The sequence below is a fragment of the Tachypleus tridentatus genome, chromosome 3 (assembly GCF_004210375.1).
Source record: "Tachypleus tridentatus isolate NWPU-2018 chromosome 3, ASM421037v1, whole genome shotgun sequence".
Lineage (NCBI taxonomy): Eukaryota > Metazoa > Arthropoda > Merostomata > Xiphosura > Limulidae > Tachypleus > Tachypleus tridentatus.
This window is the reverse complement of record NC_134827.1, coordinates 51,764,744-51,791,056: the sequence shown is the minus strand read 5'-3', so window position 1 is coordinate 51,791,056 and position 26,313 is coordinate 51,764,744. Positions and strand designations below refer to the sequence as shown.

The window sequence follows — 26,313 nt, the reverse complement described above, 5'->3', positions numbered from 1 at the left end:
TGTTACTAAGTTTCTTTACCTCCTTTCATGTCTAGAAGTCACACTGTCTGTGCTACCAGATGATACTGAGTCTGGAACATACTTCTCTGGGAAAAGATCTTCTCCCAGAAATTTGGACTGGTTGTTCAGAGGTTTCTCTGGAGAGCAAAGTTCGGGAAAGATTGGGATGTTTAGTTCGTCACCTAATTCCAACAAAATATCTTTCAAGTTGTGGCTGTAACTGGAAATACAAACCAAATTTTAATACATAAACAATTGTTTTTTTAAAACTAGATACCCTTATATATTATTATAAACTTAGATGGACCAGATTAATTTAAGATATAATTTAAAACGGAATATTTATTACACCAAACAAGTAATAAGATCTTAAATGTACCAGGAATCATTCTTCCTTGGTGTAACACAGTTGTGTTAAGGTTATTGCAACATGCATGTCAGTAGGATTAGCTTTTCACATGCACCCAACTGTAATCTAAGGTTGATGAAGATAAAAGATGGAAAACTAGCTTCATTAATACAAGTAATACAAAGTAAAGTTTTACAAATTTGATTCTGTGTCAGCATTATTACATAATATCAAATGGACAGTCAGAGTTAAGCCTAGATATTTAATAATGACCTTTCCAAACACAATAGAAAAGTAACATTTAAAACAATTACTAAAGTCTCAGTGTGAATGTTTGATAATAATACATGGTTTATCTTATTGAATTACAAAAACAACACTGACTGGCAATATTTTAAATTTGAGTTGAATTCATTCAACACCAGATGGATTCTGTAAAATAAAATATTTTTATAAGTGACATTTGTATGAATTCTCAGTTTTAGAAACATTTACATTTCTCTGTAAAATGTTCCTTAAAAACAAATATGATTTCCTGTGGTGAGATTTCATTATTATATATCACGTCTTTCTAGATTAAAGTAAAAATTTGTAATAGATTTTATTTTGTAAAACTGTGTTTTTCATTCTACTACATGTAGTTTATTGTGACTGATATACAGTAAACATAATGCTTAAAAAGTTTTCTAAATAAACCAACTTTATTATTTCTCAATCAAAAGTTTCCATTAATACATTCAACACCTGTTTTTACATTTGTTTATATAAAACTTGATACAGCTGGGTGTAAAATTATCAACTAAACTTGATATAGCTGGATGTAAAATTATCAATTCAACTTGATACAGTTGGGTGTAAAATGATCAATTAAACTTCATACAGCTGGATGTAAAATGATCAATTAAACTTGATACAGTTGGGTGTAAAATTATCAATTAAACTTGATACAGCTGGATGTAAAATTATCAATTCAACTTGATGCAGCTGGGTGTAAAATTATCAATTAAACTTGATGCAGCTGGGTGTAAAATCATCAATTACACTTGATACAGTTGGGTGTAAAATCATCAATTAAACTTGATACAGCTGGGTGTAAAATCATCAATTAAACTTGATACAGCTGGGTGTAAAATCATCAATTAAACTTGATACAGTTGAGTGTAAAATCATCAATTAAACTTGATACAGTTGGATGTAAAATCATCAATTAAACTTGATACAGTTGGATGTAAAATGATCAATTAAACTTCATACAGCTGGATGTAAAATGATCAATTAAACTTCATACAGCTGGATGTAAAATGATCAATTAAACTTCATACAGCTGGATGTAAAATAATCAATTAAACTTGATACAGTTGGGTGTAAAATCATCAATTAAACTTGATACAGTTGGGTGTAAATCATCAATTAAACTTGATACAGTTGGGTGTAAAATCATCAATTAAACTTGATACAGTTGGGTGTAAAATCATCAATTACACTTGATACAGTTGGGTGTAAAATCCTCAATTAAACTTGATACAGTTGGGTGCAAAATCATCAATTAAACTTGATACAGTTGGGTGTAAAATTATCAATTAAACTTGATGCAGTTGAGTGTAAAATGATCAATTAAACTTCATACAGTTGGGTGTAAAATGATCAATTAAACTTCATACAGCTGGATGTAAAATCATCAATTAAACTTGATACAGTTGGGTATAAAATCATCAATTAAACTTGATACAGTTGGGTGTAAAATCATCAATTAAACTTGATACAGTTGGGTGTAAAATCATCAATTAAACTTGATACAGTTGGGTGTAAAATCATCAATTAAACTTGATACAGCTGGATGTAAAATTATCAATTAAACTTGATACAGTTTGTTACCATCTCTATGCAAGTCTCCACTAAACTAACAACCTATCAAAAAGCCAAGTTTAATCACCTTGTTACCATCTCTATGCAAGTCTTCACTAAACCAACAATCTATCATCAAGCCACGTTTTACCATGTCATTACTATCTCCATGCAAGTCTCCACTAAACCAACAATCTATCATCAAGCCAAGTTTTACCACATCATTACTATCTCCATGCAAGTCTCCACTACACCAACGATCTATCATCAAGCCAAGTTTTACCACGTCATTACTGTCTCTATGCAAGTCTCCACTAAACTAACAATCTATCATCAAGCCAAGTTTTACCACGTCGTTACTATCTCTATGCAAGTCTCCACTAAACTAATAATCTATCATCAAGCCAAGTTTTACCACATCGTTACTATCTCTGTGCAAGTCTCCACTAAATGAACAATCTATCATCAAGCAAAGATTTAACCAATGAATATTTTTATCTCGTGAGGCAGTTCTCTAAAGAATGGATTCACTCTGCCATGTGACTTAGGATTAACTTGTTTGTATGTGAACCACAACAAACAGTTTAATGTCTCATAGAATGAACGTACGGACTCCAATAAAGAACTTTACAATTTAGTGTGGTTTTTAGATATGGTCAACCTCACCTGAAACTGTATGTAAACAACCTCACTCAATAGATACTGCCCTAATCTACAGTTCTCAGGTTATCATGGGTTTACTTTTTTTCCTCATGTGAACTAATAGCTTTTAATCTGACAACTGCATGTATATATGTAAAAATGGCTCATTTGGGTTGAGAAAAGATTTTACGTAGAGGAGCGAACAATGTTTCGAACCTTCTTTGGTCATCGGTGAACCTGACAGTGACCAAAGAAGGTCGAAACATTGTTCACTCCTCTACGTAAAAACTTTTCTCAACCCAAACTAGCCATTTTTACATATATTTGTTTCTCTACAAGTGGGTTTTCTTGACATCACTGATGACAACTGCATGCTTATTGGTTATATATCCATAAATTCAGTTAATTTCAAAATTACATCCAATACTTGGTGAACCTGAGTTCACCAAACTCAGTTCACCAAATTATACCAACTCTGGAGCAGAAACAAGTAAGATTAAATAAAATGAAACTCTTTAATTTTGAATATGATTTTATTTTCTAGTTTTTAAAGATATAAATTACTCTAATTAAACTTTAACAGTTTGCTATCTGATAATTTTATCCTGCTACTTGATGTGTGTGTTTATAATAAACAAAACATAAGTATATAATGTCCGGGATTGTCCCTGATGGTAACATGTGACAACTGTGGAATTTTTATCTGAAAAACACCTTTAATAACCTTGCAATATCACCTTCCTGTACAATACAATTTCCAAGATATAAAAGGCTAAACTACTGAAACTTTCTTTGTAAATCACCTCGCATATAACAAACAAAACATATTAAACTGTAAATTAAAGTACAATAATTCATATACATACTTTATTTATGCCAACAAATAAAAACTAAAAAACTTATTTCATTATGAAGCCTGTTTATAAGTTAACATAGTTAAGTGTTTACTTTATCCTTGTTTAATCTGGAGATGGGACAGTGGGTGTAGTTGCAAATACTCGAAGTTTTCAATCTTTATACTAGTGCATGTTTTAAGATAACATTTCACATTTATATACTGTTATTTAATATTTTAGGTAAAACTTTTAGATTATGAAGAATACAACCCTTAAATAACTACTGAAAATTAAATCTACTCACTTGTCTTTCACAGTCTCCAAAAGGAACTCATTTAGCACTGATGGTCCAGAGAGGAAAGACATGGTTCTCAGCAATCCTACTATCTGATATAAAGAAACCAAAACCTAATGAAGTATATGCTTCTTAATGTTCGTAAAGAAACTAAAACCTAATGAAATATACTTTCTAACATACATAAAGAAACCAAAACCTAATGAAATATACTTCCTATCATTCATAAAGAAACCAAAACCTAATGAAATATACTTCCTATCATTCATAAAGAAACTAAAACCTAATGAAATATAGTTCCTGACATTCATAAGCTAAAACCTAATGAAATATAGTTCCTGACATTCATAAGCTAAAACCTAATGAAATATAGTTCCTAACATTCATAAGCTAAAACCTAATGAAATATAGTTCCTGACATTCATAAGCTAAAACCTAATGAAATATAGTTCCTAATATTCATAAGCTAAAACCTAATGAAATATAGTTCCTAACATTCATAAGCTAAAACCTAATGAAATATAGTTCCTAACATTCATAAGCTAAAACCTAATGAAATATAGTTCCTGACATTCATAAAGAAACTAAAATATAATGAAATATAGTTCTTAATGACATTTGCAAGAAAACCACACTGTAAAATATGCAGAAAACTTAACTGTTTGTAAAATAATCACTGTTTCAAAAGTGAGTAATAAAGGAATATTAACATGGTAATAATATCAAACATTCACCTTTTTAACGGTTTCTTCCACTGTACTTTCAGAAGGCATAGCAGCTTCCATTTCTAGAGCAAACAGTGCCTGTATTTTATACCTAACAAGAACAAAATGTGTGTATACATGTTCTAATATGCAAAAACACCAATTTAACTCTACATGTGAAGTAGGCATTTCAACATAATTCTTGAACGTAAAACATGTTTATGTTTTATCTATTTCAAGATATCTTTATTCATAAAATCAATACTAGGAACAAAACTTACTACTGACAATATCATTATTCATAAAAACAATACCAGGAACTGAACTTGCTACTGACAATATCATTATTCATAAAAACAATACTAGGAACTGAACTTGCTACTGACAATATCATTATTCATAAAAACAATACCAGGAACTGAACTTGCTACTGACAATATCATTATTCATAAAAACAATACCAGGAACTGAACATGCTACTGACAATATCATTATTCATAAAAACAATACCAGGAACTGAACATGCTACTGACAATATCATTATTCATAAAAACAATACCAGGAACTGAACATGCTACTGACAATATCATTATTCATAAAAACAATACCAGGAACTGAACTTGCTACTGACAATATCATTATTCATAAAAACAATACTAGGAACTGAAGTTACTACTATGAAATATTCTTCTGCTTTGTTCATTTATTGTGTTAAACTAGTAGAAAAATTGCTTTAAGACCCTTGGTCACAAAAAACAGACCTCTATAGGCTTCATGCTAAGTTTTTTAAATATTATGCCCCAGGTGGTGCTGACTGGTAGAAATAAACTTATGGATTTTATTATTCAGAATATTTTTTTCAGATTTGAAATCCAGAAAGTATGAAAGAGATACAGCTGTATATAACAGTGATGGTTTTAAAAGTTTCACTGTGTCCATCTTCTCCACAATCAATACCATACACCTTACTTTGTTCTAACCTAATTTGATTTTGACTTCTCAGGGCACTTGTTCTCATCACTACACTTTCAGCATCATTTCTTCCCTTCCAGTTAATATGATTTCCTTGATTTGAATCAAAATCTAAAGGTAAACAGCACCTAAAAAAATCTACTTTCTCTATCTTTATATTCTTGGCATTTCACAGATTTAACTAACAAGTATATTTTTTCAATTAGAAGAAGATTTTTAGATTGTATTATCCGATCACAGTTAGGTTGTCTGGCACCTCTGATCTTTCTTTATTTTAAAATTGGGTCAGTTCTTCATGACCAGAGGTCTTAATACAAAATTAAAAAGTGAACAATGTTAAAATTATTGTACTTTATTTTAAATATATTAAAATAGTACATATATGTACTGTTAAAAAGCATACAAGGATTCCTTAGACTAACTAATTATCAGGTTAAACCAGCTCTGACACTCACTCTTTAATTCTTTTGTTCTTTGCTCCTGGTTCTAAGTTTTCTTCATATTTGGTATTAATTTGTTTAGCACTCAATAGGAAGTGTTTGTCCATTAACTCTCGAGCAGCAACCTAAGAACATTTATGTATGAACACACTGAGGTTTCAATACACTCGTCACAACCTAAGAACATTTATGTATGAACACACTGAAGTTTCAATACACTCGTCACAACCTAAGAACATTTATGTATGAATACAATACTTAAACTATACCTAGCTAGGATTTTAGTTTTTCATAAATTGTTGTCCAAAACTGAGAAAAAAAAGTTTTTATTCTATAAAAGCTGATTAACTAGTTACCAGCTTCACCTTCTGCTGTTGAAAACATTTCATGTTAAAATTTCAAACTTCTACAAATAACTGACAAACCAGTTTAACATCACTGATGACAAATCAGGTTATCATCAGTGATGATGTATTTTAAAGAGAGATTCACAGATTTAATATGTGACAAAACACATTAATATCTTCTTTAACTAGAAGTAAAGTATTTTGTGGTAGAGTAAGGGAAAAACAACAAACACTAATATCTTCTTTAACTGGAAGAAGTATAGTATCTTCTGGTAGAGTTAGGAAAAAACAACAAACACTAATATCTTCTTTAACTGGAAGAAGTATAGTATCTTCTGGTAGAGTTAGGAAAAAACAACAAACACTAATATCTTCTTTAACTGGAAGAAGTATAGTATCTTCTGGTAGAGTTAGGAAAAACAACAAACACTAATATCTTCTTTAATTGGAAGAAGTATAGTATCTTCTGGTAGAGTTAGGAAAAAACAACAAACACTAATATCTTCTTTAACTGGAAGAAGTATAGTATCTTCTGGTAGAGTTAGGAAAAAACAACAAACACTAATATCTTCTTTAACTGGAAGAAGTATAGTATCTTCTGGTAGAGTTAGGAAAAAACAACAAACACTAATATCTTCTTTAACTGGAAGAAGTATGATATCTTCTGGTAAAGTTAGGAACAAACAACATTTCAATGTAAAATTGGGACCACGTGACTCTTCCATTCTATGTTAACATTTCACATACCAATAGATATTCAGATATTACACAAACATTTTTTGATATAAATTACTGGCACTTGTGTTATAGTTAAAAATACAACAAATAAATAAAACTATAATTTACACAGTTTAAACCTTTACTGAAGTCATATGATTTCCACTTAGAAATGACACTACATGTACAAGTTTTGACATGATCTTTAGAAGTTACTTACAAGACCTACTTTATATATTTTACCCCTGGTCACATTGCTTCACTATTATTTGCATATTTCATTAATCAAAGTTTATTTTATATCTTACCATATATCAGAATATTGACTTTCTGAACTTTTATCTCCATCCAATCCTTCTTTGGTTTTCTGTATTTCATTATTTCTAATATTTCATGCTATAATACTACTAGGCTGAGATATATTAAAGTTTTTTGCCATAATATTGTATGTTGGATGACTTTCATGTGTCCGTGTTTATGTCACATGACTCTTATATGAATAGTTTTGAAAAGGAAGCTTTCAGTAGAAGATAGAGAGTAAAGAGTTCGACTCATGAGTAAATTTGATGAAAATTGTTTAGACTTACCAGTTATAAATAAAATAGAAGATAACTCAGTTTACAGAATGTTATAGGTTGTTTTTATACTGCCACACATAGAATGATGTCATATAAAACTGTCTTCACACATTTATAGGTTTAACCAATTATTAATTAGCTATATAGTTGTTAAAAACAGATTTGAATATAGTTGACATTAAGAAACTGAACAAAGGTGCACAAACATTTAAAAATATTACATTAAGAAACTTAACAAAGGTGCACAAACATTTAAAAATATTACATTAAGAAACTTAACAAAGGTGCACAAATATTTAAAAATATTACATTAAGAAACTGAACAAAGGTGCACAAATATTTAAAAACATTACATTAAGAAACTTAACAAAGGTGCACAAATATTTAAAAATATTACATTAAAAAACTAGGTTTATCTGATGTTCCAAGTCAATTATATAAAGCATTAGAATTTTGATACTATGCCCTTGTACAAATTAATTGAAACAAGAAGGTAAATTACGATTTTTTCAAGTTTTTGCAATTTATTTCTGAGAATCCAAAAATTACTCGCAAATTAATACGATATGACTGCTTTTATTTTTCAGAAGATCATTAATCCGCTTTCACATCGAGTCCATGAGTTGACTGCAATCTTTACTAATTTTTGGATTGCGGTACCACACCTCAATCAGCTTATCTTTCATAGTACAGTCTTTTCCCCGAAGTCTTTCTTTACAAATCGCCCAAAGATTTTCAATAGGATTTAAGTCCAGAGAGTTCTCAGACCAGTCCAGCACCTTTGTTTGCATTGTAGTCATAAAATTCTTCACAAGTTTCAATGTGTGGCATGGAGCCAGATCTTGCTGAAAAATGCCAGATCCATCTGGAAATCTCTTTTTCAATTCTGGAACGATTCTTCTCTGCAAAACTTCGATGTACTGTGGTCCTTGCATCATACCTTCTACGATAGGTAAGCCTCCGACGCCATAGTAGTTGTGAAAGCTCCAAAACATCTTCTTCAAGGGATGTTTTACAAAGTGATTGATGTGAGATTCTCGAAGTTTCTCACCTGGAGATCTGCGAACATGTAGACTTCTTTGACCCTGTACGAAGAAATGAGTCTCGTCACTAAATAACACCTTCCTCCACTGTTCTTGCATCCAGTTCTTGTATTTCAGACCCCATTGATACTGTTTTTTCTTCATTGAGTTTGTAAGAAGTTGTTTTTTGACTGGTCTCCTTGCCCTTCTAACACAATTTTGAATGATGTAATATTCCTCAACATTTAGTCATATATCCCAAAAATAGATTGACCATTACTGCAAAACACAGCTAATGACGCAATCTGTGTGAAAAAATGACTATTAAAGGAAATCAGCGAGCCTACACCGGCTGCCATGCTGAAAATATTGTAAAATGACCATTTGTTTCAATTATTTTGCACAAGGATGTATCTTCAAACCAATAAATGAGATAAAGATATAAGAGGGAATCCAACATGTAAAATAGAACTCACAGGTATTTACAAGATAAAATGTGGTATGTAATAATATTTATATTGGCTAAACTAAATGAAATTTAAAATACAGATTACAAGAACATAAAGGTTTCAGAGAAATCTCATATATATCCTCAAACATATTAAAGCTATCCAACATACAATATTATGGCAAACTAACTAATCTCAGTCTAGTAGTATTACAGAAATAATGAAATACAAAAACAAAAGAAATAAGTACAGAAAAAACCCAGCAAGTCAATATGTTGATATGAAATAAATGTTGACCAAGAAAATATGCAAATAATAGTGTGACCAGGGATAAAGTAGGTCTTGTAAATAACTTCTAAAGATGACATAGATTATGTCAAAACTTGTACATGTAAGGTGTTATTTTAAACTGTGTAAATTTTTTATTGTAATGTTAGATACGTACGTGTTCAAAAAGTTATTTTATGACAAATATGGAAACATTCATTGAGAAAAATAATTAAGAACTTTTGTAATGACGAAAAACCACTTAAAATAAAAATGTATCCTCAAGATAGGCATGTAAAGGTATTAAAAAACTTTAATTACAATAAAACACAGAACCATCTTAGGTCACCTTCAGGCTAACAAAGAAGGTCAAAATGTTGTTCTGTACTTTATTTAAATAAAAGTTTTAATATCCTTACCAGCTATCTTGGGAACACATTTAAGAACTTTATTTCTTATCAAAAACGTGTTTTAGAGATCAAATATAAATCAAATAAATTTTAATACAATATTCCAGTTCCAATAAATATTTGTTAGAAAAATAGTGTGTGTGTGTTAGTACACATGGTATATCTACTCTTGTGTCAGCTATTTCAACTTCTACTAAAACAATTTTTACACAGGAATGTGACGTATGTGTCAGTACATGTTTAACATGGTGCATCTAATCCTGTGTTGTCTATTTTCGTTCCTAATAAAACAGGAATGTGACGTACGTGTTTAACATGGTGCATCTAATCCTGTGTTGTCTATTTTCGTTCCTAATAAAACAGGAATGTGACGTACGTGTTTAACATGGTGCATCTAATCCTGTGTTGTCTATTTTCGTTCCTAATAAAACAGGAATGTGTCAGCATATTTAACATAGTGCATCTAATCCTGTGCTGTCTATTTTCGTTCCTAATAAAACAGGAATGTGTCAGCATATTTAACATAGTGCATCTAATCCTGTGCTGTCTATTTTCGTTCCTAATAAAACAGGAATGTGACGTACGTGTCAGTATGTGTTTAACATGGTGCATCTAATCCTGTGTTGTCTATTTTCGTTCCTAATAAAACAGGAATGTGACGTATGTGTCAGTATGTGTTTAACATGGTGCATCTAATCCTGTGTTGTCTATTTTTGTTCCTAATAAAACAGGAATGTGTCAGCATATTTAACATAGTGCACAGTGTTATCCATTCCCATGTCATCTTTACTTTCTTCTACTAAAACAGGAATGTGATATATGTATTATCATGTTTAACATGGTTTAAGATATTAAAACAACTGTTACATCAACCAGTGCATCAAAACATACCTCAAACTGTTTCTTGTCCTTCACAAAGTACAAAACCAAGTTGACAAGAGTTTGAACAGATGAGAGAAGTGACGTTTCTCCTTCGATAGCCATGTTATAAACTTCTTTCAAGTGTGATACTAGCTGGTTTTCATCGGTGAAACCTGTATGAAGTGAAAAAAAATGAAATTAATGAACTAAAGCTGAACTAAGCTATAAGGCCCAAATTTTTAATAATTAACTGGAGTTTCAAGTTTAGTATAAGGTCTTAAAATCAGAGACAAAACAAAGTCTCATAAACAATACAGCTATTTGGATGGAAATTTGTACTTAAAACTCTGACTAAATTTCTAATATGTTGTTCATCTATTTCACAAGTCCGACTAAACTTCTAATATGTTGTCCACATACTTATATACTTCAAAAGCCTCACCTTGGCCAGTCAAATCTGTACTGGAGATGATCTGTTTCTTATCTGATTGTCCTTTGGCTACTTCCTGAATCTTTTGAGAACTCTTGCAGAACTCTACATCACCTAGCTGTTTATACTTGGTGGAAATATTTCTTTTCTGAGTGTTGACACTTTTATGCACCATATTTGCTGATCGAAGTGACACATTAAGAGTTACACTACGGCATTTTCTCAGCCTGGGGCTTCTCCGCACTTCACAGAAGGTTGCTTCACAAATAACAATGAAAGTAAAAATGAAATGTCTTATTCAATTTAATTGTACATCTTAATTCAGTATCAATTACATAAATACAGTAACAATATATTCACTCACAAAAAAAAATCAAAACAAGAAAATGTATAACTTGGGTAAGTGTTACACACACACAAACACAAAATAAATAACAAAAATTATTTATGAGGATTTAATAATATTTGATGTTATATTTAGTAAGTAGACACAAGATGATACTTGTATTAGATTACAGTGTGTACATTAGTTAATATTCAAGATACAACATTTACATTAGATAGCAGTGTTTACATTAGTTAATATAAAAGATCACATTTGTATTAGATTACAGTGTGTACATTAGTTAATATACAAGATTACATTTCTATTAGGTCACAGTGTGTACATTAGTTAATATACAAGATCACATTTGTATTAGATCAGTGTGTACATTAAATAATACACAAGACAACATTTATATTAGATTACAGTGTGTACATTACTTATGACAGAATGTTAATAGACACAGCTGTAGTGTGTACATTACTTATGACAGAATGTCAATAGACACAGCTGTAGTGTGTACATTACTTAAGACAATGTTAACAGACACAGCTATAGTGTGTACATTACTTAAGACAATGTTAACAGACACAGCTATAGTGTGTACATTACTTAAGACAATGTTAACAGACACAGCTATAGTGTGTACATTACTTAAGACAATGTTAACAGACACAGCTATAGTGTGTACATTACTTAAGACAATGTTAACAGACACAGCTATAGTGTGTACATTACTTAAGACAATGTTAACAGACACAGCTATAGTGTGTACATTACTTAAGACAATGTTAACAGACACAGCTATAGTGTGTACATTACTTAAGACAATGGTAACAGACACAGCTATAGTGTGTACATTACTTAAGACAATGGTAACAGACACAGCTATAGTGTGTACATTACTTAAGACAATGGTAACAGACACAGCTATAGTGTGTACATTACTTAAGACAATGTTAACAGACACAGCTATAGTGAGTACATTACTTAAGACAATTGTAACAGACACAGCTATAGTGTGTAGATTACTTAAGACAATGTTAACAGACACAGCTATAGTGTGTACATTACTTAAGACAATTGTAACAGACACAGCAAAAATGTGTACATTACTTAAGACAATGTTAACAGACACAGCTATAGTGTGTACATTACTTAAGACAATTGTAACAGACACAGCTATAGTGTGTACATTACTTAAGACAATGGTAACAGACACAGCTATAGTGTGTACATTACTTAAGACAATGGTAACAGACACAGCTATAGTGTGTACATTACTTAAGACAATGGTAACAGACACAGCTATAGTGTGTACATTACTTAAGACAATGGTAACAGACACAGCTATAGTGTGTACATTACTTAAGACAATGTTAACAGACACAGCTATAGTGTGTACATTACTTAAGACAATGTTAACAGACACAGCTATAGTGTGTACATTACTTAAGACAATGTTAACAGAGACAGCTATAGTGTGTATATTACTTAAGTGTTAACAGACACAGCATTACTTAAGACAATGTTAACAGACACAACTATAGTGTACATTACTTAAGACAATGTTAACAGACACAGCTAGTGTGTACATTACTTAAGACAATGTTAACAGACACAGCTATAGTGTGTACATTACTTAAGACATTGTTAACAGACACAGCTATAGTGTGTACATTAGTTAAGACAATGTTAACAGACACAGCTATAGTGTGTACATTACTTAAAACAATGGTAACAGACACAGCTATAGTGTGTACATTACTTAAGACAATGGTAACAGACACAGGTATAGTGTGTACATTACTTAAGACATTGTTAACAGACACAGCTATAGTGTGTACATTACTTAAGACATTGTTAACAGACACAGCTATAGTGTGTACATTACTTAAGACAATGTTAATGCACATTAATGATCAATCACCTTGCTCTGATTTAGCTTTTTCTTTGACTTTCCAAGAAGAACCTTTGAGACTTGGATACTTTGGTCTGTAAAGGATCTGAAGAGCCTGAAGCATCTTACTGTCTTCTCTAGTAACATCCCTGGAAGTAAATAACCAAATTAGTGTCACAAATAATTGTTGTTTTGGAATTTTGCACAAAGCTACTCGAGGGCTATCTGTGCTAGCCATCCCTAATTTTGCAGTGTAAGACTAGAGGGAAGGCAGCTAGTCATCACCACCCACCGCCAACTCTTGGGTTACTCTTTTACCAACGAATAGTGGGATTGACCGTCACATTATACACCCCCACGGCTGGGAGGCGAAGCGTGTTTAGCGCGACGCGGGCGCGAACCCGCGACCCTCGGATTACGAGTCTCACGCCTTACGCGCTAGGCCATGCCGGGCCGTCACAAATAAAATGAAATATGTTATTGGCTTTGATACATATCTTACATGTGTATGAAGAAAGGTCTGTTATTATATGAACAATACTGACATGTTAGTGACAGTACTATTAGAATATTACATGGTTTAAAAACATTGAACCAAAGAAAGGTTTGTTATTATATGAACAATATTGACATGCTAGTGATAGTACTACTAAAATATTACATGGTTTAAAAACATTGAACCAAAATGTTTATTCTTCATTACTGTTAACAATTTATGTGTATGTATATACTGTAGTTGTCTCTTTTCTCAACATAATGGACCTCTATCAACAAAGATCTGAGCAGACTGTTTGGTATAGGAAATTTAAAACACAATAATATTCAATACTCCTAATAAAAAAACAGACTGGAAATCAACCTGTGACTAATGAAATCAACAAAAGGAATACAGAAGTGTTAAATAAACAATCGTTGATAAAATAATAACCTGCATCCACTTAGTTTCTCCTGAAGCTCCAAGTCGATAGGTTGCGAAGGAAACCACGATTCTAGCGAAGACGACTGAAAATTCTGAAACTGTTCACAGGTAGTGTCTTCTTGATCTAACATAAAAATTTACTTTTATATCACAGCTTACTCCTTATAAAACTAAAACTTATGATTACACTACTATTAACTTACATCATTACCTGAATACAATAACTAGTTCTTTAGTGTAGATTCTAAGTATTTCACAGAGCTGTTCCTTTTAAATAGAAATATGTACATATAAATATTGTTTTAAAAGATAATAACTGTCATTTAAACAGAACCTATGTAGTTAAAATATGTTAGAGGTTACATTAGGGATAGAGTTGAGTAGTTACTAATGCTACTAGATTAAATTAGGAATGGTTAAGTTGGGTACTTTGTTATCATCACAGATTAGATTAGGGATAAGGTTGGGTACTTTGTTATAATCATAGATTAAATTAGGGATAAGGTTGGGTACTTTGTTATCATCATAGATTAAATTCGGGATATAGTCGAGTATTTTGTTATCCTTAGATTAAATTAGGTATAAGGTTGGGTACTTTGTAATGGTGATACATTAAATTAGAGATATGGTTTAGTACTTAATGCTGATAAATTATGGATAAGATTGAGTACCTTCTAACAGCTATGATAACAGCACAAACACTGATATTTCCTACTAACTTTATATTTATCAATCAGTAATACATTAAAGTAATTTTTGATTTGACAAAAGAAGCTCTTAAAATTGTAACAATGATCAACCATTCCTACATAGTGTGTATGGGTTTAACTCTGTTACACACAGAAACAATCAGGTTACCTTTCTGGGACTGGTAATTAGTGAGAAGACTTTCTACAACAGCCTTTGTACACTGACCTCCAAATTGGGATAAACTTTCTTCTTGTTTAGCAAAGATGCTGCAAGTTTGTTTGTACATTGTGTCAGTGTCCACTGGTGATAAAATACTCAATGTGGCCGATGAAGAGGTCAGAGGACACAAAACACCACACACAGACACCCTATTGTCCGACTCCTCAGTGCATTCTACAAGCTAAAATAAATTTTGTGTATTCAATACCACTCACATAAATCTAAACAACTATTAAAATGCTAGGATGTCAACATTTTACCTTATAAGAAACAGCTGACTGTATATAAAACATGTAGTTCAAGTTAAAATTATATTACTTTATCATGAAATATCTTCTGCTATCACACACTGAACTAATGTCATTGTTCTTATGAAAATAATACTCAATGTTCTGTGTTTTCCAACACAAAAGTACCTATCAACCTTTTCACACTGTGAAAAAAAATTTCAAAAACAGAATTTTTTACTTAGTTTTCAAAATGTTTAATAAATTTCCAATCCCCAGATTGATTGATTGATTTAGTGTTTTATGGCACAAAGCAGCGAGGCTATCTGCACCAGACATTCGGAAAAAATGTAAAAAAAAATAAAATAAATGTAGTAATAGAGATAGATGGAAATGAAGGTAAAACAAAAAAGTATAAAACCAATGTTGACACCTAGTCTACAATGTTAAGATAGAAGGCAGAGTATAAGAAGTTGTAAGGTATTTACTCTAGCAAAAAGGTAATGATCATAACCCACCAGGAAGACTAATAGGTAAGTTCAAGAACCACCGTCAGTCACCTGAAGTTGGTCTTTCCAGTCCTGGTTCCGGGTTATGTGTCATAGCAACCAGTATCAAAATGTAAAAGAATAGAAGTTTTAAAAGATACATAGCAAAATTGTAATAATGAGTAGCCAAATGTCCAGTAAAAATATAAAAGTTAAGTAAATGGAGTAAAATTTGTAAAAGTAATTGAAGATAAAAGCAAAACGGCAATTAAAACAGAAAATGGCGTAAAAACCAATGTTGACATCCAGTCAACAAAGTTGTAAAGAACTACCTGTAGCAGAATGGTAATGATCATAACCCGCCAGGAAGACTAACAGGTAAGTATGAAAACCACCGTCAGTCACCTGAAGTTGGTCTTTCCAGTCCTGGTTCCGGGTTATGAGTCAATATGGCCAGTACTAAAAAGTTAAGTAGTAAAAGTGTGAAAGGATATGCAGCAAAAGTATAATAACAACTCGCCAGGACGACTAACGAGTAGTTCAAACAGTAGCGTTAGTCACCTGAAGTTGGCCTTTCCAGTCCTGGTGTTGAGTTATTTAATGTTCTGGCCATTGTCCAATGTCAAATTGAAGGAGAGAGATTAAAACTGTAAAAAAGGAACCACAATTAAAAAGGTGTAATGAATAAATATGCAACACTTAAATGAGATTAAAATGATTAATGGCCATTAAAAAATTAAAAACATTATCAAGGTGGACAGTCACCATCACCAATAACTCTGTCCAATGCTACAGACTGACCCTGGGAAAAAATATGTTTAAAATATTGCCGTCGTTGAGAATTGTAACGATGGTAAGAAAGTAAAACGTGGCTGATAGTGATTTGAGTGTTACACAAACTACACATTGGTGCATCAGTTCCAGATAAAAGAAAATGATGAGTTAAAAAACTGTGACCAATGCATAGCCTAGTGAGAACAACTTCCTCCTTCCGAACTTTACGGAAGCTAGATGGCCAAAGTCCAATTTTGGGTGTGATTTGAAAAAGTTTGTTGTCACGTTGCTCACTCCAAGTGGACTGCCAGCTGGCACGGAGCCGAGCCTTGAAGACAACACCATAGTCCATGTACGGAATAGGCATAGGAGTGATGGTGCTGAAGCAGACATATTTAGCTGCCATGTCTGCAAGCTCCTTCCCGCGAATACCAACATGGCCTGGTATCCAGAAAAACTGGATTGAAGTAGCTGCTGATGAGAAATGGGCCAGTCGGTTTAGAATATCAGCGAGAATAGGATGTGAGCTAACGTGTAGCGATTCCAAGGCAAGTATAGAACTAAGCAAATCAGTATAAATAGTGCAATTGGAGTACTGCTCAGCTGCAATATGATCCAGAAAAAGAGATATGGCATACAGTTCAGCAGTGAACACAAAAGCTGTAGAAGGGATTCTGCACGCAACTACTGACCCATAGCAAACCATAGCAGAGCCCACTGAATTACCTGATTTGGAACCATCTGTATAAATGGGAACTGAATGATTGTTTGAAAGATATTCATTGAATAAAAGACAGTACTTCCAATCTGGAGTATTTTTTAGGTGACTGAAAGAAAGGTCACATTTGGGGGCTGTAATAAGCCATGGTGGGATGGGCCAACCTGTGGAATCTGCAATGTTATCAAAGGACAGACCCAATTCATCCAATTGCGCCCGGATGTGAAGGCCAAACGGAGCAATGACAGATCGTCTGTTCTGAAAAAGTACTGCCCACCGAGGAAGGAAAACACATTTCCAGGTGGGATGCTTTGATAAGGAATGAAGTTTCGAAGTATATTGTAAAGATAGTTGCAAACGGCGAAGGTGTAGGGAAGGTTCATGAGATTCAATGTATATACTTTGAACTGGAGAGGTACGGAAAGCCCCAGTGCAGAGTCGAAGTCCTTGGTAATGAATGGGGTCCAGCATCTTTAAGGCCGAGGGTCTGGCAGAGCCATAGATCATTGATCCATAATCGAGTTTCGATCTAATAAGAGCGAGATATACCTTTAACATTGAACAGCGATCTGCCCCCCAACTGGTAGAAGAGAGAACACGGAGGATGTTCAGTGCTCTTGTGCATTTGACCCGAAGCTGCTTTAAGTGTGGTATAAAGGTCAGTTTACGATCAAAGATAAGCCCCAAGAACTTGGTCTCGGGACCACTGGCAGCAAAACTTCACCGATATGAAGTTCAGGATCAGGGTGAATACCCGTCGACGGCAAAAGTGCATGCATACAGTTTTGAGAGAGAGAAATTAAAGCCGTTCGCCAGAGTCCACTTCCGTACACAATTGAGGGCAGTTTGTAGTTGCCGCTCAATATATCTCATGTTTGACGACTGACATGAGATGTGAAAGTCGTCAACATACAGCCCATTCGCAACAGTGAGAGGGAGTTGTTCAGTGATGGCATTTATCTTTATATTGAAGAGTGTAACACTCAATACACAGCCTTGAGGGACTCCAAGTTCTTGTACAAAAGAACGGGAAAGTGTCGAACCCACACGAACTTGGAATCTCCTGTCCATTAAAAAATTTTTAATAAACATGGGTAGATGGCCACGTAACCCATATGTATGGAGGTCTCGTAAAACGCCATACCTCCATGTTGTGTCGTAAGCCTTCTCTATGTCAAAGAATACTGATACAAGATGTTGGCGGTTGAGAAAGGCTTCTCTGATAGATGTTTCAAGACAAATTAGGTGGTCTGTGGTGGAGTGCTGTCGACGGAACCCACACTGGGTGGGTGAGAGGAGGTTGTTTGATTCAAGGAACCAAACAAGACGAGCATTAACCATCCTTTCTAATGTCTTACAGAGACAGCTCGTCAAAGCAATTGGACGGTAGTTTGAAGGAATCTTGGGATCTTTCCCTGGCTTAGAGAAAGGTAAAATAATAGCCTGGCACCAGGCATCAGGAGAAACATTCTCCTTCCAGATCTGGTTGAAAACAATCAGAAGGACATCAAGAGAACCAGGAGATAGATGGTGCAGCATGTCATAATGAATATCATCAGGTCCAACAGACGTACTGGCAGACCGATGAAGGGCCACTTTTAGTTCCACCAGGGTAAAGGGACAATTATAGTCAAAGAAACAGTCAGTTCGAAAGGAAAGAGGTGATCGCTCTGCCCGAGTCTTGATGGCCAGAAAGGTGGAGGAGCAAGCAGAAGTGCTAGATACCCGGCAAAAGCTTTCACCTAGAGTGTTAGCGATGTTCCGAACATCAGTCACATCCTGACCATCAGAGAGTAAGATCGAGAGGGGGATAAAATTGTAGTGCCCATTAAGCTTTCGAATCCTGTCCCATATGATCTTGGAACTAGTGGTAGAAGATATGCTGGTTGTGAACTTAATCCAAGATTCCTTCTGGCTTTGACGTCTTTCCCACCTAGCATGTGCACGGGCCCGTTGGAAAGCAACCCGGTTTGAAAGTGTGGGATATCTACGAAAGGTATCCCAGGCCCGCTTTTGAGCCTTCCGTGCTAAGTGGCAAGCAGGATTCCACCAAGGATGAGGATATCGTGGAAAACGTGTCGAGGTTTTAGGAATACACTGAGCAGCTGCATGTGTAATACAGTCAGTTACTGCTGCTACACAGTCGTCTATTGATAGTTGATTTACGATGGGAGGATCAAGTTCTGCGAGAGCAGTGAAAGTGAACCAGTCTGCCTGATCCAGCTTCCACCGGGGCACGCGGGTAGGGTGGCATCGACCACGGCCAGTCTCTCTCAAAAGGATCGGAATCACTGCCTGGTGGATTACTGTCAACCCTCCATGAAAAATGGGAGAATAATGAAGGGGAGCAAACTGAGAGATCAATAGCGGTAAAGAACTGACTAGGTGCATGAAAGTAAGTGGAAGAACCAGTATTGAAAAGAGAAAGATTGTGATCAGAGAGCATCCACTCTACAGATCGGCCCCTCCCATCAATAATAGCACTTCCCCAGAGGGGATGATGTCCATTAAAATCCCCTAGGATTAGAAATGGAGATGGCAATTGTTCAACGAGAGCATCAAGATCTGATTGATCATATGTCTCTCCAGGTGACAGGTACAGAGAACAAACAGTGATGGTATGACCCAAGGAAACACAGATGGCTACAGCCTCCAAGGGTGTGTTGAGTGACAAAGACAGGGTGGGCACGTGTTGATCAACCAACAGTACCACCCCTCCATGTACTCGACCATCACACAACCTGTCATTTCTGTACAGAGAACACTGCCGAATGGAGACAGTATCAGCAGTTTTGAGAAATGTTTCTTGTAAAGAAAGACAAACAGAATGGTAGGAAGCAATCAGCGTTTTGATATCATCCAGATTAGAACGGAAACCTCGACAGTTCCATTGTATCAAGGTGGCCATTTTTAAGAACGGGTAGGTGAAGTGGCTGGAGAACCCTTCGGTTTACGACCACGTCTTTTTTTCTTTACTGTCTTTAGTCGGAGGAGGTCTATCAACCTCCATGGATCCTGCTCTGGGTCAGGTGGGCAGGTTTTTGTTATTGGAAGGGGAATCCAGTGACTGAGGACGCGAACGAATAATTGTTTTGTCTCTTGTGGTGGGAGAAAAAGATGTATCAGAAGAAATGCCTGTATTTGAAACTGAAGGACGTGGATCTTGAGGTTTGTTGGAAGGTATGGGAGGAATAGAGATGGGTATGGAAGTCGATTCATCAACCTTTTTAACCACGGAGGTCAAAGGGCTTTTCATTTGTTTTGAAAACGATTCTCTTGGAGGCACAGAGAGATCTGTCTGCACTCCCACTGTAGTTGTGGAATGAAGTGCAGCAGCATATGTCCGAGATGGAGTTGTGGACAGCAATTTCCGAGCCTCAGGATAACTAATGTTATGTGTCGTTTTCAAACGCTGCACCTCTTTTTCCTCCAACCATTTTGGGCAAGAATGAAAGTAAGAGGGGTGAGAACCATTGCAGTTTACGCAATGTGGGTTCATGTCACAGTCATAGGCATCATGGTCCTTGCCTCCACAACGAGCACATGTCAGGGAACCACGACAAGATGTCTTTGAGTGGCCGAATCTCTGACATTGGAAACATCGAATAGGGTTTGGTATGTATGGCCGAACCCTGCAAATGAGATAACCTGCCTTGATGGTGGCAGGTGCACGTGGTGAAGTAAATGTTAAAATGAGGGTATTTGTTGGCAGTGTAACTCCATCTTTGCAGTGGAGATGCCTCACTGAAGAAACTCCTTGAGTGGAGAGACCAGCGAGAATCTCTGACTCGGGAACGTTCTTCAAATCTCTTTCAACAATAACTCCTCGTGAAGAATTCAAGGTAGCATGGGGTGTAACCTCAATAGGTATATCCCCAATTGCCTTTGAATTCAAGAGGAGTTCACTGTGTTGGGATGTGGATGTTTCAACCAATATATCACCAGATCGAAGTTTCTTTACTGACTTTGGAGAGCCAGCAAGTCCCTCTAGTCCCTTTTGAATAAAAAAAAGGGGACATGTGCCCTAAAGGTTTTTCCGAAAGAGAATGTAATATAAGAAAATGAGGTAATGCGTGTGTTACTGATGTTGAAGATTGCTGTTCTGAGTATTCAAGACGTGGTCGCTACCCATTGACTGTTTTTTACAATTTTATTTAAATTTTTAGAGGATCCATAGGAAAAAGAAAAAATTTCGGTACCCACTGACCCCACCCACCATGGAGCCCTACAAGGGGACACACTACAAAGTCACGCAAGGACAATGCAGCAACACCAGGGTTTCGTGAGCACTATACCCAAACACCAGCATCAGGCACAATGTCCACAACACCTGTTGAGAACTTCCAACACTGGTACTTGGTTGACTCTAGCCCAAGTGGACCAGCCGAATGACCCAAGGGGGGCCACCCAAAGGCCGCCCATCTACAGGAATTCGAGGCCAAAGTGGTGTGTTAGGGTTGGACCCCTCAACCACCAGGATCCTCTCCTCCCCTTCACAGGTCGCCACGCACGGCAAACACGTGGGTGGATGTTTAGATCCCAGAGAAGGTAACCAGATAGAACAGAACCTTCTCTGGTAGGTCCCGTCACCACGTACAGGAATCCACACCGAGGGGTCCAATCCCCAGCTTTCACTAAAAGTCTTAAGAGAAAATATTTTCCATCATTCCAAACTACACAAGCAACTTTTAATTACTGGGAACATCTTCATAATCTAGGATTGGTAGCCTTTAATAACTGGAAACATCCTGAGGATGTAGAACTAGTAACTTTAAATCAGGAACTTGGACTTGTAATAATTAATGACTGGAAACACCCTGAGAATCTGGGACTGGTAATCTTTAATCACTGAAAAGTGGAATACAAAAAACACCAACTTAAATGGAATAATAAAAAACACCAAGCTAAATGGAATAACAAAAAACACCAACTTATGTGAAATAACAAAAAACACGAAGCTAAATGGACTAACAAAAAACACCAACTTAAATGGAATAACAAAAAACACCAACTTAAATGGAATAACAAAAACACCAACTTAAATGGAATAACAAAAAACACCAACTTAAATGGAATAACAAAAAACACCAACTTAAATGGAATAACAAAAAACACCAACTTAAATGGAATAACAAAAAACACCAAGCTAAATGGAATAATAAAAAACACTAAAGTGTAATGACAAAAATCACTAATTTTTTAACTGATTATTTACATGAAATTAAGACATTTAATAACAATTCTGATTACTCAATTATTGGACCAATAAATAACTGATGTAATATTTGCTTACGGGAAATTGATTGGTCAATAGCCCAGCTCTAACAGCTAGTTGGGAGAATAAATTTTTGTTTTTTTACAATAAAAATAAAAAATGACTTCCCAATAATCTTAACACATGTGATCTCACAACCACTGTGTTGAAATATCCTCATTAGGGTACTTATTAAAACTCACCAGTATTTGTCCACAAGTAGCTAGCTCAACCATTAATGAAGAGAAGCTTGTCTGTTGCTCTGTTGAACAATCAGAAACAGGGTAACATAAAAAGATGCACTTTCCAACTGACAATAATAGTTTGGTGTTTCTTGGTACCAGTCTTTTCACTGTTATAATGTTCCACTGGAAGAGGCCCGTGGTATAAGGAAGAGAGACGCAAGTCTCCATGCTGAGTTCTGGTTGAAAACCTACATCTTTGGTATTCATACACACAAACTCCTTCTTAGGAAGATTACAAAGTCTAATGCTAAAAGAAAACACAAACTTTTGTATGCAGCTCTTATTAAAATCTTGTAGAATTAAAAAAAAAGACAGCCCTAAATGAAAAGAGATATGATAAGAAATGGAGTTAAATTCATTAGAAAGATCCAAAAACTTTGGGATTGTGGTATTTTGACAACAGGTAATTTTATTGTACAGTGATGCATCAATACAGGTTATTGGCTTCAGAAATTTAGGAAGAGACAAACATTTGGAATTTACTGTTTGTTAGTTCTTGTTACAAAATAAACTTTACATTTGTTTCAAAGAAATTGTTTTTTCTCTCTGTCTGTAGTAGCTGAAAATCAGTTGTTCTGGACCATCTTAAATTATTGAAGAACAGCTGTATTTACCTTGTTCTTAAAATAATTCATAGGTCAGCTGGTGTTTAACAATTTGAATACCTCAATATTTAAACCATTAACTTATTTACTTACCAATTGTATTGTGCTTCAATACCAATCTCATTACATTCATAACCTTCAAGTTGGAAATAAAAAATATTGAAATACTCTATTAGCAATATATCACCTCGTACTAAATTAAAAACCACGTACAGAATAACAGTCATGAAAAACTTACTTTACGAGTTCTTGTTTCACGATGTTTAACTTCCAAAACAATGGCCTTTGTGATCCAGAATTTAAAATCAATGAAACAGTTTTGGATTTGGTAGCACTGTTTAGTTGCTCTCTTTGATTCTTGTCTCTGCCTAGGTAAAAAGCTGCAACTGTTGTTATAGGAAGAATTAGACTGCAGTGTGGATTCCAATATCCTTTACCTTCTATTTCATCTCTATAAATACACTGGTTATAAACACTGCAAGTAGGATGGAGGTGGGAAGATGGAGAGAAAGCCTGAAGAGGAATAACACCACCATCCACAAATGACAGAGACTTGTGCATCAAATTAATTCCAAATGATGGATCATCCTAAGCATACAAAAACTGATATTTAGTACTTGTGTCTTAAAGACGTTTTGAAAAAAACAAAACTAGAATGTTTGATACCAAATGCTAGGATCACACTTCAACAGACTATAGATAAACCTCTACATGTTGTATCATAATCTGATAAACAGAATATTAATTGAAGCAAATAATTAACTTTTACTTTCTTCCATCTAACCTCACTCTAGTAAACTAAGTTGTCTTTCCCAACACACCCATCAATATGATTTTCTTATGCACTTTTTTGTGTAGCATATGACAATATTGTTCATGTAATAACAAACCATTCTTCGTGGTTCAACATCAAGATAACAGCATTAATTCTGAGCCGGTGAAAAGAAAGAATTGAAAAGTTTAAAAATGATAGGGCTCCTGAATTAGATAAAGGTTTTGAAGGAAAATTGGATATGCAAGTCACTTGTTATATTTTTTGTCAGTCCTTAAATACTGAGATAATACTAGAGGATTGGCCATTAGCTGATACAACTCCTCTCTTCAAGGAAAGTGATAAAAATTGTCCCAGTAATTATACATGCATTACTCTTACATCAGCTGTGGGAAAAGTTTTGGAAAATCTATTAAAAGATACTTTGCAAAATCATTTAACAAAGTTACTGAGGAATTAGTGGAAGCAAACATCTGACAGGAGGCTCTAGAGTGGAGTCTATAATTTCCTGGAAAATAAATGATAGGTTTAAGTTTTTATTTTTCTTAGGCTTGTATAGGAGTGCAAGGCAGACCTTGAGAAATAAAATAGTCAACTACTACAGTTATTTTTTCAACTGCTAACTACATAAACTGAATCTTGTATTTTAATGAAAAAAGAGGAAGGTTATACTATTACGATAACTGAATTTCCAAGACATAAAAATTTGTATCTTCTTAAGTTAACACTAAGATGTATCAGCTATTGTCAACAAGAAAATAACACACATATAACATTTAAATATGTTGATACAATACATTTAAAATAACACACATATAACATTTAAATATGTTGATACAATACATTTAAAATAACACACATATAACATTTAAATATGTTGATACAATGCATTTAAAAAACATTTAATGTTTAATTACCTCATAATCTTCATTTTCTTTTGTTGATAATTCTTTCTTAAACAGCAATACTGAAGTGTCTAACCAAAATAATCTAACTTTTGCCTCGTTACGTAGAACAGAAAATAAGGCCTTAGGTAAAAAAGAATCTAATAACTTTCTAGGTCCAGAAGATATCTGTAATTTCTGTCCACAGAAACGTTGTACTTCTTGAACTGACAAAGGACACACTGATATTACAAATATATAGTTTTCTTTCGGGCATTCTTCGCAGTACTTTCTGTTTCCCTTGTATTTCACAGGAGATATTATATCAGGGGTGTCCCACTGGAAATCACATAAAACGTTTTTTAAAGCATAATGTAGAACGTTTGCTGTTGTTTTTCCTTCTGTTACATTAAACATTTTACTGGAAATATTTTCCGAATGTGCTATGCCTTCTTCTTTACACTTTATATCAGTATCGTATTTTATTATATTAGATTCCACAGCACACCTGAATTCATTAACAGTGTCAGCTGAAAAAATTCTAAATCCCCGTTTTTCTGCTTGTTTAACTGAAAAACCAAGACTGTTGAAAAACGTATAACCCCACGAAAAAGAACCATTAAAATCCGACCTTCCAAGAAACGTTAACAGCTTTAAACACGCATGCTGTATAATATGTATAGCAAAAGATTTTCGTTGATCCACGAACTGAGGTTGGTCATAATGTAGGCTTAAAGAAGCCTGGTCAATTAAAAACACAATTCGTCGAGGATTTCTAGAAGCCATAATAGATAAATAAGATCACTTCACTAGAAACATACTTTTTTAAAAACTTTGTTGTTGGTAATCTTTACATTACTCACTGCAGTTAAAATATATATATATAAAGTTAAAAACACTACCTCTCATTACCAGTTTCGAATTTGAAGTTCACGGACCCACAGAAACTAGATAAACGGTGGCGCAATCGTCGATTAAGTTGTCTTATTTCAAAAGATACTAATTTAAAAAATTATATTCTCTTTTAATTGTCTGAAAGAAAATTATATTAAATAAAAATAAGATAGTACAAACTAAACTTTATAGAACAGAGAGCATATTTAAGAAATGAAGCTAAATATAGACTGCG

General features: G+C 34.3%; 1 protein-coding gene across 2 annotated transcripts; it reads right to left on the bottom strand.

Moving 5' to 3' along the window:
- On the bottom strand, positions 1-26,313 carry LOC143246826 (treslin-like). 2 transcript variants are annotated; one of them, XM_076494009.1, is made up of 12 exons: positions 25,218-26,313; positions 23,767-24,116; positions 22,882-23,170; positions 15,167-15,398; positions 14,318-14,432; positions 13,420-13,538; positions 11,177-11,422; positions 10,765-10,907; positions 6,099-6,208; positions 4,702-4,783; positions 3,977-4,059; positions 1-220 (listed from the first exon to the last, which is right to left on the bottom strand). In XM_076494009.1, the coding sequence occupies exons 1-12, from the start codon at positions 25,968-25,970 to the stop codon at positions 16-18; spliced, it is 2,727 nt and encodes a 908-aa protein (XP_076350124.1). In that variant the 5' UTR covers positions 25,971-26,313; the 3' UTR covers positions 1-15. The 2 variants fall into 2 exon arrangements, with proteins under 2 accessions (XP_076350124.1, XP_076350125.1); XM_076494010.1 differs by having other exon boundaries at positions 15,224-15,398; positions 25,218-26,164.

Coding starts and splice junctions, on each gene's coding strand:
- LOC143246826 (XM_076494009.1), bottom strand. CDS start 25,970: ATGGCTTCTAGAAATCCTCGACGAATTGTGTTTTTAATTGACCAGGCT. Junction 14,433..15,166: donor TAATTACCAGTCCCAGAAAG/GTAACCTGATTG, acceptor TTTTTATGTTAG/ATCAAGAAGACACTACCTGT. Junction 11,423..13,419: donor AAAAGCTAAATCAGAGCAAG/GTGATTGATCAT, acceptor TTATTTGTGAAG/CAACCTTCTGTGAAGTGCGG.